The sequence below is a fragment of the Sander vitreus genome, chromosome 16, assembly GCF_031162955.1.
Source record: "Sander vitreus isolate 19-12246 chromosome 16, sanVit1, whole genome shotgun sequence".
NCBI lineage: Eukaryota > Metazoa > Chordata > Actinopteri > Perciformes > Percidae > Sander > Sander vitreus.
The window spans coordinates 30,388,276-30,409,225 of record NC_135870.1 but is presented as its reverse complement, the minus strand read 5'-3'; the positions used below and the strand labels follow the sequence as shown (position 1 = coordinate 30,409,225).

The 20,950-nt window shown below is 41.8% G+C and overlaps 1 protein-coding gene across 1 annotated transcript in view; it reads right to left on the bottom strand.

Moving 5' to 3' along the window:
• The window catches only part of megf10 (multiple EGF-like-domains 10), an 86,134-nt gene that overhangs the window by 38,126 nt on the left and 27,058 nt on the right, over window positions 1-20,950 (bottom strand). Inside the window, exons 5-7 of the mRNA XM_078271396.1 lie at window positions 17,758-17,850; window positions 1,624-1,870; window positions 53-173 (exon numbers count right to left, since the gene is read on the bottom strand). Coding sequence (XP_078127522.1) covers window positions 53-173; window positions 1,624-1,870; window positions 17,758-17,850 — 461 coding nt within the window. The remainder of the gene's footprint in view (window positions 1-52; window positions 174-1,623; window positions 1,871-17,757; window positions 17,851-20,950) is intronic.

Here is a 20,950-nt window from a genome sequence, read left to right as displayed (position 1 = left end):
TGTAATATCCCAATGGTCATTGGGGAGTGTGACTGACGATAACAATGCGTACCATCCATCCTGCAGGACAGGAGCACTCTCCAGTCACATGGTGACACACCCCTCCGTTCTGACACGGACATCTCTCCTCACACTGCTGTCCATGTTTACCGGGAGGACACAGGGCTTCACAGCTAGCAAGGAAAAAAACAGCATCCCATTAATATTTTACACTTTTAACCAACAGTCCAAAACCTAATAGAGCCAGGGTGCAAATAGGGCCATAGATAACATTTCTTACAGTGAATTGGACTAGCAAAGGACCAGCTGAAGAGGAAGGGTTACTGAATGAAGAGTGCCTTACATAAAAACGACCAGAAAAAAAATAAAACACCAGATATCCATTAGGGTTAATGGAACACAAGCTGGTCACATGAGTCACTGGGTACGTTTACATGCACACTAATATTCCACTATTATTCTGAATACGACAATACTCAGAATTTGATATAGGTCATGTTAACAGCATATTCTGTTCCAAATACGGCCTTTTTCCGAATTTAGTATTTTCCGATTAAAGCAACACTAGAGAACTTTTCCCACTTCGGTCCCCCTACAGGTTGGAAGCAGAATTGTCCATTACATTGCATTATGCAAGTTTGCCAGATCGGGTAGCGCGAGCTGTAGTTCCAATGAGACAACCTGTAGGGGGACCGAAGCGGGAAAAGTTCTCTAGTGTTGCTTTAAGACACAAAGTCCTATTTTGCATGGCTGCATGTAAACGGGAATATTAGTGGAATATTCATTTTCTTTATCCATGTCAATAGCTTAGATGGAATATTGTCTTTTTCAGAATAAAAGGAAAAACTGGATGTAACTGATGTAAACATAGTCATTGAGCCTCCCTTTAGCAGTCTGACCTGGTTTCTTTAGAAACTTGGTTCTGAGTCGACCCATAGAAAAAAGATGAGCACATACTGTACTCTGACACCAAACAAAGGCACTAGAGCCAGGATCTTCAACAGGGGGTCCGGGACCCCTAGGGGGTCCTCAGAGTCAATGCAGGGGGGCGTCCAAATTATTGTTAAGTCTGAACATGAATCCAACATATTATTAGCAGATATAAATCCCCATTGCTGACTGGCCTATAGGTAAGGTAGTTAATAAGGTAGCCATGCACAGATCCTGCTCATCCTAAGGATTCACTGTGACACATGTATGTTTAACATAAAAACATGATTTATAAGATCATACCAACAATTATTTGGCTATTTTAATAGCTTAGTATTCTATGCAAAAAAAAGGTATGCATAAAGGCTTTAGGCTGCCATACACATTATTGTAGGCCCAGTTTATTATGCAACTTAATTTTATACAATATATATAGTATGGAGTCCCGCCTCCATCTCTCTTTCAGTTAAGGGGTCCTTGGCTTAAAAAACATTGAAGACCCCTGCACTAGAGAATCATGTCTTTGGAAAGACATGTCATGCATGTTAACATATCCAGCAACATAGAATACAAAACTGACTGCTACCCAAACATAAAAAGTGCTTCTCAGTAGGCACGGAGCTTTTACTTTAATGTCAATATTGGGATTAGAAACAGGAAACAGATTCTCACACATTCTGTCCTCCGACTTACAAAGCTCCAGTGTATCCTGGTGAGCACTTGCATTCTCCGGTCACATGGTGACAGGCGGCTCCATTCTGGCATTGGCATTTCTGCTGGCATCCGTTTCCATAGGTACCCACTTCACACTGGGCCTCGCAGCGCCATCCTCTGTAACCAGGAGTGCAGATGCAGGCTCCGGTGATGGGGTTACACAGAGCGCCGTTCTGGCACTGACATCTGTTACTGCAGTGGGGACCCCAGTGGCTAATGTCACAAGCTGAGGGAAGGAAGGAAAATAATCAAGATTTGGTGTATTTTGTTCCACACGTCACAGATTCTCATCTTTCACTGTGTCAATCTACCACCAGACCAAGAATACCACATTAAACGTTAAGGGGTACGTTTTCTTTTTTTTAACCTGGACCCTATTTTCCCATGTTTTTGTGTCTAAGTAGTCCATAACGATGATGATTTCTGAGACCTTCCTGAGACTATTTAGCAGAGGCACCATGGCTCCATCCGGAGCTTAGCAGCGCCCAAGACGATTGTGATTGGTTTAAAGAAATGCCAATAAACCAGAGCACATTTTCCTCCCATCCTGGAATGCTGTGTGGACTAGCCAGACCCTCCTCCGCAGCGTTGTGGAGGAGGGTCTGGCTATGCGAGACTACTGGTGAGCCATGCTGGAAGTGTAACCCTGATCTCAAAAGCCGCTTTCCGACCAAGTAGTTACAGGAACGTAGTTATAGGAAAAGTCCACTTCTAAACATATCTACGAACTACTCTCCCCCAAAACCGTTTTTTCCATTTGCATTCGCACTGGCCAAGTGGCCATAGGAAGTGGTAGGAGGGGTAAGGGAGTGACGCAAGCATGGCAACGGTCTTTGTAGCGTTAAAAGCAGAAAACAAATACACCAAAAAAAGCATATGTGTCATAATTTAAACAAGTCTCTCTTTAAACAAATCTCTCTCTCTCCTCCGCCTCTGCCTGCTGCACTGTGGACGTGTGTGTGACTGTGTGTGTGTGTGTGTGTATGTGTGTGTGCTTGTGGAGTTTAACTCTATAAAGACAGTTAACCACAGGTTCCCGTTAATCTCATGATGGACATGTGTTGTGATATTTAAACAAACGATCCGTCAACGGTGAAATAAAAGCCTGTTATTTACGAGAGCGGTCTGAGAGACCTCCAGCTCACAGCGAGGTGTCTGAGCAAGACTGGCCGAGCGACGAGCTAGAGGCCGGGGCAGGCGCCTGCTGGCTGTCGCCTCCCTTCATGGAGCGTCTCAACTCCGAAAACTTTGAAGCAAATTGTCAATTCGGCATCAATTTCCACGAGACTGCCTATATTCGAAATCTAAACAGTTAATTTCTCGCCTAAAACGTTCTCAGAAGTGAATTTAGTGATGAATAAGATGGCGAAAATTGTTAAAATTGTTGTTGGTCTGTATCTACCGGAAACCCGACCCTCGTTGACCTAGGTTCATATGCTGAAAAGGGAAAAGAGAAAAGCCCCTGCCCTGAAGTAGGAGCTGAAAGAGTCACAGGAACTGTGGCCAGAGGAACTTAATAATCCCCAAATTGGTCCAGTCAGAACACGAGAAAAAAAGGGTTCTAGGAATTTTATGTTCTAGGAACTGCAAAAATCCCTCCAGTCGGAAAGCGGCTAAAGTGGGTCCAGGATAAAGGACAACCTTTTGTTGGATCTGCTTCCAAAGTAATCCAACTGTGAATACTGATGGAAGGATGAGGCTGGTGTTATACATGCTATATTTTACAGGGGGGATAGGTGCTTTTCTGGGTTTTAAGGGCTATTTCCATATCGATAACCAAACCATGAAAAAGGTAAAACCAACAATGTGTTAGTCCATCTCTCAAAAGCTCCCTTTTCCTGTCTCCGCATCGCTTCAAGTTAGCGTCGTTCTGATTGTTTAGCATGGTAGCTAAAATCTGGACCTTTCCAAAGAAGGTCTGGCAATGCAAGACTGTTAGTCATCAAACTTGAGGCTGAAAGCGAAGCTGGCTCCTCATGACTGACATGAAAACCAGCTGATTGTACAAGCAGCCAGAGACTCGATTACTCCCAATCAGTGTGTGGCCAGGCGGGCTGCGACCTGAACCCACCTCATTAACCTCTGGCTGTTGGAGTTCACCCTTAATCAGACCACACCTTATATCCATGTGTCTGGCCTTCCCATCACCACTCGCAATGGAAGCTTCACCATGTGTAGCCACAGAAACTGGTTAACCTGAGAATGGGTTGTTTAGTTCTAGATGTCTTTCATCTTGTCACGTCATATATTGCCTCTGCCAATGACTGGGGGCAGAACAGGAGGGAGTCACAAAGGTTTACAGTGGCGGCCAGGCCTTTCATTATGGGACTCTGCGTCATGGAAGTCTATATTAAGTTCAGGGGAAAGTGAGTTTTCACTGGAAAAAAAGACAAAAAATTGAAGGTTTAGATAAGGACTTTATAACTTACACTGTGTATTTTACTGTAGCGCTGTCGTCAGCCAACTGTTAAGCAGCTCATTAGTCATATTTAAAAAAAAACTGAGTCTTTTTTCAGTTTTGGCCAACATGTGTATGGGTTATGATAACATTAGCTGTGTTGGAAACCATTCCCTCATTCCCTCACTCGCTATTCCCTATATATTGTTGATTAAACAGGGAACTATATAGGGAACAATCAAATGAGATTTCAGACACACTGAAAGTATCGTTGCGTCAGTAGATGTGCCGGTTAATGTGTGACGGAGGCATCATGTAAACAAACCCAAACAAAAATACTCCTTATACGTCCCTGAAACAAAGCGAGCACTCAGGAGGAGAATAAAAGGTTGTATATTATATATGTTGCATGTTACATTTCCCCTGTTTAGAAACCAAAGCCTGCTCCATATGTCCTTTTCAGTTCCCGCGGGTGCGTCTTCTTCTCCTTCTCCTCCGGGAAAACATGGCCGCGTTGCATTGTGGGATACAGGAGTAAAATGTAGGCTACATTGTATGTACACTCAAACTAGCAGTGCATTGTGGGTATTTTATAGTGGACTTATTGTGAATGAAATTAACCGCGGAGAATTCAAACACCACTACAAAATGACGAACACACTCCACAGGGAACTACTTCTGTGATAGGGAACGGTTTCTAACACAGCTGATGTGTTTACCATCTTTGAAGGCACCAATCAAAGCACAAGCTCAAAAAACTCCCTTTCATATCTCTGCTCTAATGCTAGATTTACGCTCCACTGCACACTACAATGACACTTTAAAAATGGTCAAGAGATGGACATGGGGGACATGAAACAAAGGACGCCCTTCTGTCAGGGTCTGTAAACTGGGATGGCTGTTTATAACAGACAGGATGGGTCACAATTTTACCTTTCACCTTTGTTTTCTCTTCCACATAACTAATCAGGGGGTTTGTTTATACAACCCTGTCTGACTGCTCATGTTTCGGATCCATCAGACTTCTTTTAGTGATGTCCCAAAAATCTCAGTACCGATCTCGGGCAGGCGGACCACAAGGTAGACGAGAAAACTCCATTCTAAAGGATCATCTTTAAATTCTGTGGACCAACAAACTTCTGAGCAAACGTCACCCACTGATGAAGACAGTGAGAGGATTGAAAGCATCAGGAAAAGCTAGTAAGTGGAGCTTGAGTTAAGACTTTTGTTTCTTCTTAGACTCCTGTTTCCCATGTCAAGAATACATTTCACTCACTCACTCACTCAACAAACTTCTCGTGTTTGCTGTGGTATCTTGGTTCATTTTGGTGTTGCACAACAGATAATGTGAGAAATATCATTTTCATTTGTCTCCAAGATGGGAACCAGTTGTCAAGTATTTTCGCTCACCTGTCAATCCTCAGTCCAAAATCTTTTTATCTATAACTTCATCTCAATCCACAATCAACAGCTGGCTTTAGATTTCCAGAGCTAATAGCACAGTGTGCCTGCTCAATAATAAAAAGGCTTTCCCATGTGTTGTGTGGGCTCCTGCCTGCTGTGACGGACCTCTGCAGCTGATTGTGGTTTCACTGCTTCAACCAGAATATACACAAGGCAGCTGCAGTAAAACTAAGTGACTGCAGTGACGTGTCCTCGTGGTTTATGGACAGATGTGACTTTCTTTCTGGATTTGTGTTCAAGGTGCAGAGGGCAGATGCTTCAGGAGCAATAGCAGCAGAGAGGGACTCAAGGGACTCATTGAAGTCCTTTCCAACCTACCCTCAGTGAAATAATAAATCATGTCTTTAAAACAAAATTTTTAGACAAATCCTAAAATGAAGGACATCCATAACAGCATAAGTACATTCAAAAGAAATTCCATCTTAAAGGGGTGATTTTCTAATCGTTACAATAAATATTCAGTAAATGATCATTTTAATTTCTGTTCTGCCGTACATGAAGATGAATGTCTCCAGTACCTGTACTGACTAGACTCCGAACACCGACTGCCATTTTGTTAGAACAACTGTATTGCCCCTCTTCTTTACATGCAACGTAATGTAACAACATGTACAAACAGCGCCCTCTGTAGGTTGGCTGTATAGCCAGTATCAGTACAGTACCCGGAGGTCTTTGTTTATCCGCTGGGAAAACCCCTGTTGGATGACTCGCTTCAAAAGGGTTGGGAAATCTGCAACCTTCCCTCTTTAGTGTTTAGCTAAACATCCTTTATACTTAAGAGAGCACATTTCAAGCAGCGCCAATGGTATGAAACGGTCCACACTTCTTGTCTCCTAAAGGGGCGTGGCCTCAATTGAACGTGTAGTCAACGTCGTGTGGATGGATGAAAAGTTATATTTGAATAGTTTATTAATATGTTCTTTTGTTAACGTTAGATATTTGCACAGTTAAAAGACATATTTAGCATCACGGAGATTAGTTTTGTTAGAGCGTTCACGAACGTTAGCTGACGTTAGCATCTCTGTGTTGCCAGATCTCGCGAGAGTTTGGTCCTGAGACAGAAACAGGTCTCAAACTAAGTTCATTTTCTCCTGATGTGTCTGTCTGGAAAATGCCATGTTAGTGTCAGAATGTTCTGGAGATATGTGGCTTGTGAGAAATGGGTCCAATATTTACTTTGATGACCATTAAATAATCGCTCATAATCTGTGTTCACGTTGACTTCTCCCGTTGGAATCAACACACTCGGACCTGCCGCTAGTCTCCTAAAGAGGTGTGGCCGTGGAGGAGCCCACGGGACACAGAGACAGGAAACTACTCCGAGTTGGGGTGTCTTGCTTCTAAACTGTCTCTGGTTTAGCTTAGCGCGGCACCATAGCATAGGCGTGGTGATGGCGCAGTGGATATGACATGTGCCTTTGGTGTGGGAGATCTGGGTTCAATTCCCACTGCAATACATCAACCAATGTGTTCCTGAGCAAGACACTTAACCCCTAGTTACTCCAGAGATGTGCAACCTCTGACATATGTAGCCACTGTAAGTCACTTTGAATAAAAGCATCAGCTAAATGACATGTAATGTAATAGCAACCATAAACACCACTGGTTCTAGCTGTTTGGTGCTTGAGGGAGCGCACCCATCTAACTTCACTGCCAAAACTTCAAACTTATGATAATATCAAACTGTCTGAACGTCCAGACGGTAAAAAGAATTACTGGGACTGAGTTTTATGACCTTACACCAAACGATGGCGACAGAAATTAGTCTGCGACAGTGAAATCGCTTGAAAAGTCGTTGTAAGGTGTAAGGTCGGCATAAGACGAAATTGTAACGTTATAACAAACATGATGACTGCCTGTTATAAATGAGTAGTTGTTAATTAGACCCGAGTCTGCTTCCAGCAGGTCGGTAATCATCTGGATCTCAAAGCCTACTTACCAGCTGTTTCTGGTGTTCCAGTCTATGAGTGATATCTGATCCAGGAGATTAGGTTAGAAACTCCAGAAAAAGCTAGTAAGTAGATTTAAAAAATAATAATTGTCAATCCTAATTTTTCGCTCAGGTAATTATTTGTTCAAAACAGTGTAATAAAGAAGATATTTTTGTTTAAATAACAATGCATTTCCTTTGAGCTTAGAGCCCTCTCCTCCACTGGATAAACACGACCTGGTGTATATGTGCCCAGCATGCAGAGTAACACAACCATCTCCAACCATTCCACAACTCTGAAGTTGTTCAAGTGATTAACAGGCTCCTTTTATTCCTCCTGCATTGGCCTGCTTCACTCTGACCTGATAACAAGTGCATTTGGTACTTCCTTTTCCTCAGGCAGTCTGGCCCTGTGTGACAAACAGTGGCGAGGATGGCGGGGGGAGGGTTTGGGGACAAAGAGGAGGAGGAGGAGATTAGAGAAAATAAGATGCACATGTAAAACCCTCCTGCATTCAAGTCTGCCATCCTGTTACCTTTGTGAAACCTGACCTAGATTGAAGAAAGGCCAAACTCCAGGAGCTTGGGGGCTCCTCATCTGCTTGCTGAAGAACAGACTGTTCTCTTTCATTGGCCTATTCAAGATGGCAGTGAACAAAAAAAAAAGACTGCACCGTGCCAGGGTTTGGTCACAAGGCTCGCTGTAAGACCTCATAATGTTTTCCAGAGTTCATTTGTCCTTATCTACTGCAGGGAACAAAACTAGATAGACAGTGAAACTTCTGCATACATGTATCTTCTTTTGTATCCATGCAGACACAATAAGTCATAAAATAAATAAATAAATAAAAACACCTCACACCGAGGGAGATTTCAGGGGAAAGAGTCCGTCAAGTAGAGAAAGTCTTGAGCCAGTAACTTGAGCTGCCAGTTGTTGAGAGTTGGCTCAGCTCTGACTGTGCACACTGGGGAGGGATCGGGACCGGGGTGTTTTTCCATCTATTTAGTGATTACCCAGTCTACCAGGCATGGTGCACTCATGGGAACAGAAATCGCCTTTCACACTGATACGGAGGATTCCCAGTGAGAAAAGACATCTGTAGCATTCCCCCACGTTTTCCATGCTGAGTTAAACTGTGTGTCCTTCCCCACCGTTTTATTGTCATTATACAATAAACCTCATCTCACCATTAGGCAGTGTCTTTACATGCTTTTACATGTGTAAAACAAAGAACCAACACCACAAATGATCTCTTTGCTTCTTTAAGCTACATGTCCTGATTTCGTTTTTAGTTCCCAATAGCACTCACAAACTGCAAAATGTACAAGTGTATTTTTAAAGCTCCCATATCATGCTCATTTTCAGGTTCATACTTGTATTTTTGGTTTCTACTGTAACATACACGCTAAAACATAATTCTCATACTGTCTGTCTGAATATACCTGTATTCTATTTCCCCTCTGTCTGAAACGTTCCGTTTTAGCGCCTGTCTTTTTAAAGACTACTGTTTTTTTTAACCTGGACCCTATTTTCCCATGTTTTTGCATGGCAGCGGTGAAATAAGCTACAATGTAAGTTAATAGGGCAATTGTCCAGCTTGTATTTACCTTCACAAAAGTGCTCGTTTTGCCGCTGACAGACTCAGATTAATATTCTAAGTGTCTGACAATAACCAGGTTGAAAAAAACAGTAGTTAGCCTTTAAGCCCCCCTGCTGAAAAAGGAAATTGGGTTCGAATTCTGAAAGTGCAGAGACTCTGCCCTTTAAGGGTCTCTGCTTCATCATTGCAGCCGGGGAATGACTGTAACTGCACTGTAGCAGTACTTTCTACCTTCACAGTATTTATATAGCACCTCCACCTGCTTTATAATCAAACAAGACCTGGAAATCTCTTTTTCTTTTTAACAGTATATGACCTGTAAAGGTGAACTCCATCAGTTTTACCGGGCTGTTCCTAAATAACCAGTCGTACATATAGCTATGAAAAGTAATGCACTGTAGTTCATATTTTTTCCATGTATTTATTGCTTTTTGCGCCACATTGACTGCTGAGGAGAATAGGAGTTGAAAGTAACCAAAGGGGGTAAAACAATGAGCTGACTGTGAATCGAGAGGGCCAGAGAAGAGTTTGAGAAGGAAGAGGGGTTTGAGAGAGCAGAATCTGCATCACTAGTCATGTTTCCATCAACTTATTTGTATGCGCATTTTGAAGTATCCCATTAGAAAATGTCGATGGAAATGGCAAAATTTGAAAAAACATCCTCAAATTAGCAAAAAAGTTTTTACTCTCGCTTGAGGTGGTTTTTGCCTTTTTCAAAAAGAGTTAATGCGCAAAATGGGAGATGGAAACAGCTTTGCCGAATAAGTTGGGACGTAGCGAAGAGTCACATGACTATAGTCCCGGTATCCATCGGATGGGGGAAGGATCGGGATACGGGAAACACTTCTAATTCGCTTTTTCTTTTTTTGCGACATTTGAAAAGTTCCCTTAAAACTCACTTGACAATTAGATGGAAACAAGGCTACTGTCAAGTTGGATCAAAGTTCACATGATCCACACGGGAACCATGAGAAAGTGCTCAGGATGCAAATCTCCTGTAAAAATAAATTAAATCCCAGGTAAAGGGAGGAGAAAATGGACTGAATACATGAATGCATGGATAAAAATGTCTACTTCTAACATGCACACAGCAAGGTGCAGATCAGTGTGAGCTTCAGTCCAACTCAATTAAATCAATAATCACGTATAAAAACATGACATCACCCCATGACATCATGTAAAGCACTTTGAAGTGTCCCGTTGCTGAAATGTGCTCTATAAATAAAGCTGCCTTGCCTTATCTTTCAGAATAGTCTTTACAAAATGCAATATTTGTTTGGAGATAAAATTAAAATACTTCTTGGGAAAAATGTTAGGCCATTTTACAAATATTTTTCAAACACATTACTAAAAGTTAACGGATATTCTACCTATAATTTTTAGACATTTTACCATTTCTTCACGAGTAATGTTTCAGACAGTATACTAATAAGCTACTTTTCTGACATTTTCCTAATTTTTTTGGGGCATTTGACTAATATATTTCGGAGATTTTACCAATTTTTGCATGACATTTCTTGGACATTTTTACCAATTGACCAACCATTTTTCTGAATTTTAGCAATATATTTTCGCAAAGTGCTCACAAGGACATTTCACTAATCGGACATTTCTGAAAATTGTTAAGACATTTTTATGGACACTTTTTGGACATTTCACCATTGTTTTTTGGACACTAATATTTTTTGTAGATTTTTCGGAATTTTACAAATATACTTCGAAAAGATTTTCAGATTTTTAAAAAGCCGCAATTGAGTAAAATGAATACCAATTGTATTTATTTCATCAAATCATTGGATGTAAAGCAAAATAATACTGTATCTCTTTTACCAACTAAATGGGGTAAAGTGAAATGAATAAAAGTTTTCCTTTTCCATTTGAATTCTTTAAAAAACAGTGTCATTTATGTGTTATCAGTTATATCTGATAACCTTTACTACTTTTAATGTCCATTTCTGGGGCTCTATAGAAGACCAACTTGATGAAGACCAGAATGCTGAAAACTGTCTAGGAATTAATTGTGTTATATTGGAGAAGATGTGTGCCAATGTTGAATAAAATCACAAAAAAACTGTGATGTGTGGATCGAAATCAGGTCACAACGCATGACAAAGCATGCCAGCGTAAAGAACTGTCTATTGGTTAAAACACACACACAGAAAAGAGGATCTTAGACAGAGACACTGTGAGATATACAGTACATGTACATGGTGTTTGTGCTATATTCTCACAGCTGTACTTGAGTCCTCCGGAGCATCTTGTGTTATTATCATGTGTACTAAATCACAAGCTCCAGCGCCTCAGGTCATTTCCTACCACACAGTGTTCTCCTGCTATTATTCCTGCTTCCCCCTGAACACACGCTTTCCCCCATTTCCTGTTCTTGGCCCCCAAATTGATCCCCAGACATATTGTTGAGGCCCGCTGACCTGTAAAACACAGTCAATGCATCAGAGTCTTCGCTGGCTCTTGAGGAAATTAAAGATGTTTTACTGAAGGGACGGAGATAGAACAGAGCGGCCGACCCAATAACTACATTTGTTGCTTTTTCGAAGAAACACATATACCCACAGAAATGATTGTCCCTCTAATCCAACATTTCAAGTAAAACCATGTGGATTAGAGCACTGCCAAGGTAATGTACTGTATTGGTATATACATATTTTTTTCTCCTAAAGTATCATTCATTTTCATACATTTTATTCATCCAAAATATTGAATATGTACAAGTTCAGTGCCATTGAGCCTGTTCTCTCATGACCGACTGAGAAACCCCCAGAGTTCTCTCTCACGACACATTCTCGTGAACGCGTTTGTACGAAAAGTTAGGCACAACAATTTGCGTGATATCCTACGAAATTACGGGCCACGTGGCGACCGTTTACATGACAGTTGAGTTTAGCCGACAAAAGGTGAGCGTCATGCGACGACAACAGTTAAGTTTAGGCAACAGAACGACTAGTTAAGATTAAAAGAAAGATCGTGGTTTGGATTAAAACAGCTGTTCCCTTAAGTAGTACTCCTGGGACACAAACACCTGTTTCCTGGGTGAAAGTCTTGTGTTTTCTCCTTAACTTCTTCAGGACATGAACACCTGTTTCCTGGTGAAAGTCTTGTGTTTTCTCCTTAACTTCTTCAGGACATGAACACCTGTTTCCTGGTGAAAGTCTTGTGTTTTCTCCTTAACTTCTTCAGGACATGATCACCTGTTTCCTGGTGAAAGTCTTGTGTTTTCTCCTTAACTTCTTCAGGACATGAACACCTGTTTCCTGGTGAAAGTCTTGTGTTTTCCCCCTAACTTCTTCCGGGACATGAACACTGGGGAGAAAGTCACTTGAAAACCCTGTGTTTTCCCTACGTGGAAAAGAGTGGCCTTATACATCAGCAGTCACTGTGGTGCATACAGTAATAAATACTTGGAATGCATATGGATAACAGTGCATTACTTGTCATAGCGATATGTATGGAGGGTTGATGAGAACAGCCTGCTCCCTCACATGAAGAAAACACCAGTGAGTGGGAGAATGAGCAGATTCTCTATCACATACTGACGCTGACAGCGCTCAGCTTCAGCCTGGTATTGATCTGTGACTGACAGGGCCGACTTATTGTCCCAGAGACACAGACCATTGGTCACTGGGGAGGAAGAGATTAAGATTAGAAAGAAGAAACACTAAACCCAGGAAACGTGTGTGGTGCTTCAGAAAACCTACATTTTTAAACTTGGTTACTCTAGTAACCAAGGTATGATGACCTAGTTGAGTCTGAATAAGCCAGAAAGAACGAGGATTTAGGCCCTATGGGAAAGTTTGAAAAGGCTTAACATATTTACTCTGTAAAAAAAGAATTGTTCTGTTAAAAAAACTGGGAAAGAAATTACAAAAAAGAGGAATTTACATGTATATTGAAAAAGAACATGAAAACTGTGACTGTGTAACTGTAAATAGCCAATTAAATCTCCATTTTCTTTAAAGTAAATTAATTATTTTTCACATAAAAAGTCAAAATGGATCATAATTTCACAAATATTTATCTTTTATTTAATAGATTAAACTGTTAAATGCACATTTCATACTGTAAACACATTTCTTAAATTAGATCAAATTAGTGAATAGAGGAAATTAGGTTTTACAGGTGTAAATATTCTTCTTTAAATGTTAAAAAGCTAAATATTACACAGGATTTCATGTAACTGTAAAGCTACAAACTGTATTTTCATTATTGAAAATCCCAGTATTTTTACCAGCGGCCAGAATTTGATCGTTTCTTACTTATTAGTTTTTACAGTGCACCTTGATGAGACCTTAAAGGTCTGTATTCTACTTTGTTCTTAATGTCACAAGTTCCCATGTGCAGAGCCAAACTAACAATGAGTGTAAATATGTATTGTGTGTCTATCCAAAGATTAACATACTGTACAGTATGTATGTGTACATGCAGTGTTGTTAAAACCCATCAGTGAGCCACACTGCTGCACTGGCTGACATGTTCCTTCATCACCATCAACACACACACACACACACACACACACACACACACACACACACACACACACTGTACTTTATTCTGACTCAATCCCGCACACACCGTCCTGCTGACACAAATACTCTAGTACATAATGGGCCCTATCTTGCACCCGGTGCAGCTCAGCAAAGCCTGATGCAGTTGTCAGTTTCCCGTCCAGCGCCCACATCATTTAAAGAGCAAATGCACCTGCACCCATCTGTGGCCCATGGGCATGCTGGTCTTACAGGGAGGTGTGTTCAGGTGCATTCTGGGCGTATTGCTATCTTGAGGCAACGGGAACTGATCGTGCCATTGACCAACAAAAACCTGGTCTAAAGTCAATAACACAGCGTTTCATTGTTATTTTAACATTTATAAGTGATTTTTTCTTATACGACAGGCTTAGTTTTTTGTCATACCTTGACAGTTTTGACTGCTGACTCTGTCATCTTCAGAAGCGTCACGTGCTTCTAGGCTCCCAGGCTCGTGCACAGTGCGCGCACACTATGCTTGTTACACACACAGGGACGTACAGCAGCACACACACATGCAGAAGATTAAAAATAAATATACTACAATGTGAAATAGTATTATGATTAGAGATCCAGGATTCGGATTCGGCTGAATATTGGGCTTTTTGACGGGGTTCGGTTTCTGCCAAACATTAGAATTTTTTTCCACTGAACCGAACACTACGCTTGCACTACGCGCGCTACGCTGGTCGAAGTAATGTAGGTGGAGCGTTCAATGCAGTAGGCTGTGAGAAAGTGAAAATGGAACTCGTGTGAATTCAACATTAAGTTGTTACATTGAACTATTTTAGAGGCTGTGGACGTTGTTTACTTCATTAATGAGTTTACTGTGTTCATGGACTGAGGATGGGACGAGGATTCAGTATTCAGTTTTGGATTCAGCAGAATCTTAACCAGTGGATTCGGTATTCGGCCGAACCCCAAAAATCTGGATTCGGTGCATCCCTAATTATGATATGATCTGCTTGTGCGCTTTCACTTAATGCACGAGCAGATCAGTTTCTTCTCCTGAAAATCTCTCCTTCCTGCTTAGCAAATCCTCCATCATAACAGCAATGCTCCAAGGTCCAAACGCGCCTGGCTTTTAAAGGGAATGGGAGATGATCTCTGATTGGTTGATTGCATGTTACGCCCAAAACACACCTCTGATTAATGAAGAGACTAAGTACAACCCTTTTGAACCATGCGCCCGGCCCACGGAGCCTTTTTTCCGCCGTCAAACTAGCAAAAGTGGATTTGTTCACCCCTAAACGCACCTGCGACAGACGCTTCACGTTGTGAGCTTAGATCATTAAAATAGGGCCCCAAATGTGGATTAATCCGCCGCTGAAAATAGTCCCCAACAAACTCACTGTTCACTCCTGTTTGAGTAACGACTGATAGGAACTAGAGCGAGCAGATGTTTTAGGAAATGACTTAACAACAAGAAAGTCGTTTTTAAAGATGTATGTGTTCACTAGGAGCCAATGGGGTTGGAGCTGAGAGAGACAGCAGGTAGGGAAGTCAGGAAGCATCTGGATTATATATGTTAGTTATGCTAACTTTTATTATATGTATGATAGTACCAACCAGTTTTGCTTAGTGCTTAATGAATACATGAATAACATTCAAACTAAAGCAAAAATGCACACACACTCATGACCTCATGGTTCCCAAATCCACCTCCCATTTCTGTGATTAGGCATCAGATCTCCAACTCATTCATACTTTCATGAAGTTCTAATTGTGTGTATGTGTGTGTGTGTGTGTGTGTGTGTGTGTGTGTGTGTGTGTGTGTGTGTGTGTGCAGACAATCAGGCCAGGCCTAGTAGGGCCCAGGGGAGCCCCGAGTCCCAGACACAACAATACGCTTCTTTATTACAGGCTGAAAGTGAGGACAGCAGGGGCACACCCTGTGGGCTCCTTGTGAATATCAGTATACATGGAGACACATTCACAGACTCATAGGCAGACACCAAAATAACCTCCCACACTGAGTGGACACAGTCTGCAAGTTTCCAGTGCTACCCTAGTCTATATCGACGACATTTCATTTCCGGGATTGTTCCGGTGTCGCCAGAAATTGTCCCTCATTTTCGGACGGATGTCCGTCCCCTTCCTCTGTCTCTGTGTTGGCGTTCTAACCTCTGGTGGATTTGTGAGGACTATGGTTAACTGCTCCTCAGATCTCTGCAGGGTAAATCCAGACAGCTAGCTAGACTATCTGTCCAATCGGAGTTTTCTGTTGCACGACTAAAACTACTTTTGAACGTCCACATGTTCCACCAAAACAAGTTCCTTCCTGAGACTATTTAGCAGAGGCACCGTGGCTCCGTCCGGAGCTTAGCACCGCCCAAGAATGTTGTGTGGACTAGCTAGACCTTCCTCTGCAGCGCTGTGGAAGAAGGTCCGGCAATGCCAGATTAGACTAGATACCCTCTGAAAACAAATCAAAACTACATATTTTTCCTCTCACCTGTAGTATTTATGAGTCTAGATAGTTTTGGTGTGAGTTGGCCAGGGTTGGAGATGTCTGCCTTCTCTGTTATATAATGGAACTAGATGGCACTCAGCTTGTGGTGCTCAAATCGCCAAAAAAATACTTTAAACAAAATCAAATGCAACGTCTCTTTCCAGAAATCATGACCCGGTTACTCAATGTTAATCCATATACCTGGTTGTGAGCAGTGCCATGAAGGAACTACTTTCTTTCTACCATAAAAACTACAACTAATACAACAACTAAAAAGTACAGTAAATCCAAAACACACACACACACACACACACACACACACACACACACACACACACAATTTATTTAAGTCCATTGGCATACAGCAGGTCTTCATAATATGAAGCACATCCCTCTGTTCTCATGGGTAGAATAACAGCGTCTTCTCTGTATATGGCTGCTGCCTATGATAGCAGACAGAACACAGTACTTTTCTAGCCATTTAGGATCAAAAGTACATGCAACCTCTAAATGCTCACAGTCCCAGAGTCAGAGCGCACCAACTCCAGTGATAATCCAGTTTGGACACAAAGATCGTTCAGCTTCGGCCAGTCTGACCAGACACCAAAACCAGCAGAATGGGTGTTAAGTTTCCCCACTGGGTTTTCTTTTGAAACCAAAGAAGTGGGGCTCTGGCTCCTTGGCCAATGGGATCTTGCATCTCCTTAGGTCCAGGACCCATCGTTATTCAGCATGTTCAGAAGGTGGGAAATCCACATGCTGGTATAAATCTATATCACATTTGGGACCCCCTCCCCACACACCCACACCCCCACACACACACTTTTCATAGGCAAAGAGCTGCCAATCTCAGGACAGTGGACAGACCAACTGAGCTGGTAAACATCAACAAGCTATAGAGTGACATGACATGACCCAGTCCTTAAGATATGATACTTCATCTACCCATGTTTGAAAAATACACATAACGCAATGCTGCTACGGAAATGAGGGAGCTACTCGCAGCTGGCCCAAAATGAAAAATGGCAGCTGATGGGTGACGCTACAGAGTCTGTGTATGCGTATCATGGAGCATCTGGAGGTCTAAGTGAAAGGCAGAACTGTAATGTAGCTACTGTGCAGACTAATTCAATTGAAAAATAATATCAGCCTCAAGTGAGGGCCTGTTGAGCTTAGCCGGACCACAGAGAAGGAAGCACAAACAATCTGAGCATGACAACATGTCTTCAAAACGTTGATATTTTTGTCAACACATAGAAATTGTGGTTAAATGGTGATCAGGTGGTTATCATTGGGATTAATGTTCAGGGGTAAGGCTGCAACTAATGATTTTTTTCATTGTCAATTAATCAAGATGACGTCCTCAAATGTCTTGTTTTGTCCACAACTCAAAGATATTCAGTTTACTGTCTCAGAGGAGAGAAGAACATATTCACATTTAACAAGCTGCAAACCGATTTTTTAATCTTCTTTTTATAAAAAATGATTCAAACCGATCAATCGATTGTCAAAATAGGTAGTAGTTAGTATAGTGATTAAACGTTTGTTTGCATGTGTGAAAAACAGCCCTGAGAACAGGCTCAGCTCCTGAGACTGCCGGAGAGGCACAGCGCGGTAAGAAGACACCAGCGTCTGTTTTTCTCGTGAGTTCAGAGTGCTTTCACAGAAAAACCAGAGTCACACTCGCAAAGAAAGGAGTACTCACAGACAGCAACAGCTGGAGGACTTACCACTGGAGCAGTTGGAGCCCCCCCAGCCCGGCTCACACTGGCAGGTGTTGGGGGCCATGCAGCGGCCGTGAACACAGCTCTCTGCACAATAAGCTGAGACATGGAGGAGACAGGAAGACAGGGATCAGGACACTCAAACAGATCAGCGTTACAATTAAGCACAAAGGGCTGAAGAAATAAAAGCTTCAATTCTTAGGCTACATTTACATCGCTACGTTTTGGTTTTTAAGTGTTTGAGTTTTGATCCCAAAGTGATCTCGGTGTACCAAGTGTTTTTATCTCCAGTAGAAGAACTAATCTCTGTTTAAACTAACACGCCCAAACCTCATATCTCATCATCATTCTGGTATACTGGGCATAAACAGGAGGCAGCGTGGAGACTCCGCCCGCTGCTGGTAGTTGCCATGGTAATGTTAGTAGCTTTAGTCTCAGAGAAGGAGATGTCGTGACCGATAAGACCCAATCAGGAGGAGAAACGTTGGCGTCAGTGTCGGTGTTGCCAAAGGTCTCCGTTTGAAACACAACCTCCGCAGATTCAGAACCAAAACGGGTCAGAAGTGTTTCCTAATGTCGCCGCTTTAGGGGCTCATTCCCCCTTCTCTGGCGTCTCCGAGCCCCAAAACAGAGCCCCAACACTGACGCCAACGTTTCTCCTCCTGATTGGGTCTTATCGGTCACGACGTCTCGTTCTCTGAGACTAAAGCTACTAACATTACCATGGCAACTACCAGCAGTGGGCGGAGTCTCCACGCTGCCTCCTGTTTATGCCCAGTATACCAGAATGATGATGAGATATGAGGTTTGGGCGTGTTAGTTTAAACAGAGATTAGTTCTTCTACTGGAGATAAAAACACTTGGTACACCGAGATCACTTTGGGATCAAAACTCAAACACTTAAAAACCAAAACGTAGTGATGTAAATGTAGCCTTACTTTAACTTTAACAGAGCTGTAGAATTAAGACTTGTATTAGTTCATTAGGACTTGCCACTCTAATCGGACTCTTTTGTGAAACAAGCAGACTTCTCTTGACTCAATCCAAAATAAGATTGGATCACTTTTTTTTACAGGATGTCACTCAAGGTACTGTATGAAGCTAGCCTAGAAATCTAGACCACCCTAGCAGCAGCACATGTCATTTGCAGCCAGGGTCGTCTAGTAACTCTCCGTTGGCTCGTGAGCTGGAAAAACCAAACTCTGGTCAGGCCAATCACATCGTGTATAGAGTTGGTGGGCGGGGTTATGGCTGCTGCTGCTGGTGAACAGCGGTCTTTGGAATCGGCTTTGGCTGCGACTCTGGAAGACTTGGAGTTCAGCTTTTCTTTGAGAAAAGAACAAAGAACGGCACTGAAGTCATTCTTAAAAAAGGAAGATGTGTTCAGAGTTTAAAGTGTAATCTATCAACTAGCGTTGCTCTGATTGGTTGTAGTGCTATCCTATTGAGTGCAGAGGGAATTTGAAAGACAGCCGTTTATCCCGCCCCTTGGATTGAGCCCTGCCAATGGTGAGTTCCCAGACCCAGCATCTTGACGTAGGTCTGGCTTGTCAGGCTAGTATAAATAATCACTGTTCTCGGCTCTAAACATTTTTCACCGGGAAGAAATCCGATTGTTCTCAAAGCGTTTTGACAGATTTTTTAACCAGCTTTCATGTCCACATGCATAGAAAAGTTCAGTTTTCTGTTGCAAGAAGACACTAATTTCAAATGAGGTCCATGTTTAAAGCAGAATGGTTCTGAGCCACTACACTCAGAAAACGCCAGAATGCAAGTAAGGCACTGATTTTACAGCCAGACTTAAGATGTGATATACTACACTTAATGTAGAAAAAATTGCACAAGCAATCATAAGAGACAAGACTCATCCAGGCCATACAAAATGTTTACTGCTACCATTGGGTAAGTGATAACATCAAGGCAAACACCAATCACTAAACAGACAGCTTTTATCCACAGGCAGTGAGACTTTTCTATTTGTTCATGTCTATAGATTTGAGTCTTTTTATTGCTATTAGGTTCTTTCTATTGCTTTTAGGTTTTTAAATGATTGTTTTCATGTTTACTTGTTTTCACTGTTACACTGTGTGTAACTCTGTGTGACTGTGTTTCACTGTATGAAAATGCACTGGTGGCATTTTCACGCATATTGACAATAAATGCCTTGAAACCTTGAATCAAAACCAGAACTAATAATAGCTGCTCTGCAGCAATGGTTGGTTTTAGCGCAAAAGTAATAGTAACAGTAATAGTAATAATTTATGTATAAGCAAAAAAGGACTGGACCCAGAATCGACCCTTGCGGTACACACTTTAGGATGTGTTTGTATCCACATGATGAATAGTCAATGTTCAATATTCACTCTTCATTAAGCTCTGTTTTGGTCTCCACTAGCTCCTGAGGGAAATATCTGTCTCTAGCTGCTAAATGCTGCACTCTGTCCAACAGCTGCCTACACCGTTCACAGTTTCTCTGCCCCGTTTAAAATATGATGACTTCACAGTGGGAATTTGTTAAGGTCAAACAACGGGGTCTAATCACCAAAGACTTTTTCCCATTTATCATTTTTATTGTGCACATGTCAATAAATAATTGTTAACTCAAAAATAAGTTCCTCCTGATTGAAATGTTTCCAACCAGATTTCTTGTCTTTTTAACCCTAACGAGGAATAGGAAGAAGAAGAAGCTCTCTCTGTCATCAGCAGACATTTATAACTTTGTGTTGCTAAATCTCTCCCAAAACCATCACATTTTCATTAAGGCTATTTTTTTTTTTTTCTAAAATATAGCAGGCACACTGACTCTATCCAAGAACATGTACTACATTTAGCCTAAAAGCAATCAGACTTCCTTTCCTATCTTAATCCCATCTGGTAATGCCATGTTGCCTGGAGTATCTGACCAATCCTCCTTCCTGCAGTGTTTCATCGAGGAGCAACATGTGATAGTTGCTTATAGAAGAGAGCCTTTTCACTCAAAATAAAATCCCCCTCTGATGTCCCGGGGCGCATTACCTCAGCCTCTGCATGAATCAAACTGTGGTCTCCACCAAAGCACACAGATATTATGGCTTTTTTTTTTTAAATCACCGACTACTTCCAGCATCAGAACAGCAGCCTGCGTGTTAACAGAATGATTTCTTTTACTGTCACTGCTGGACAACAGTTGTTGTTTTTGCCACTGTGGCTTCACACCTGT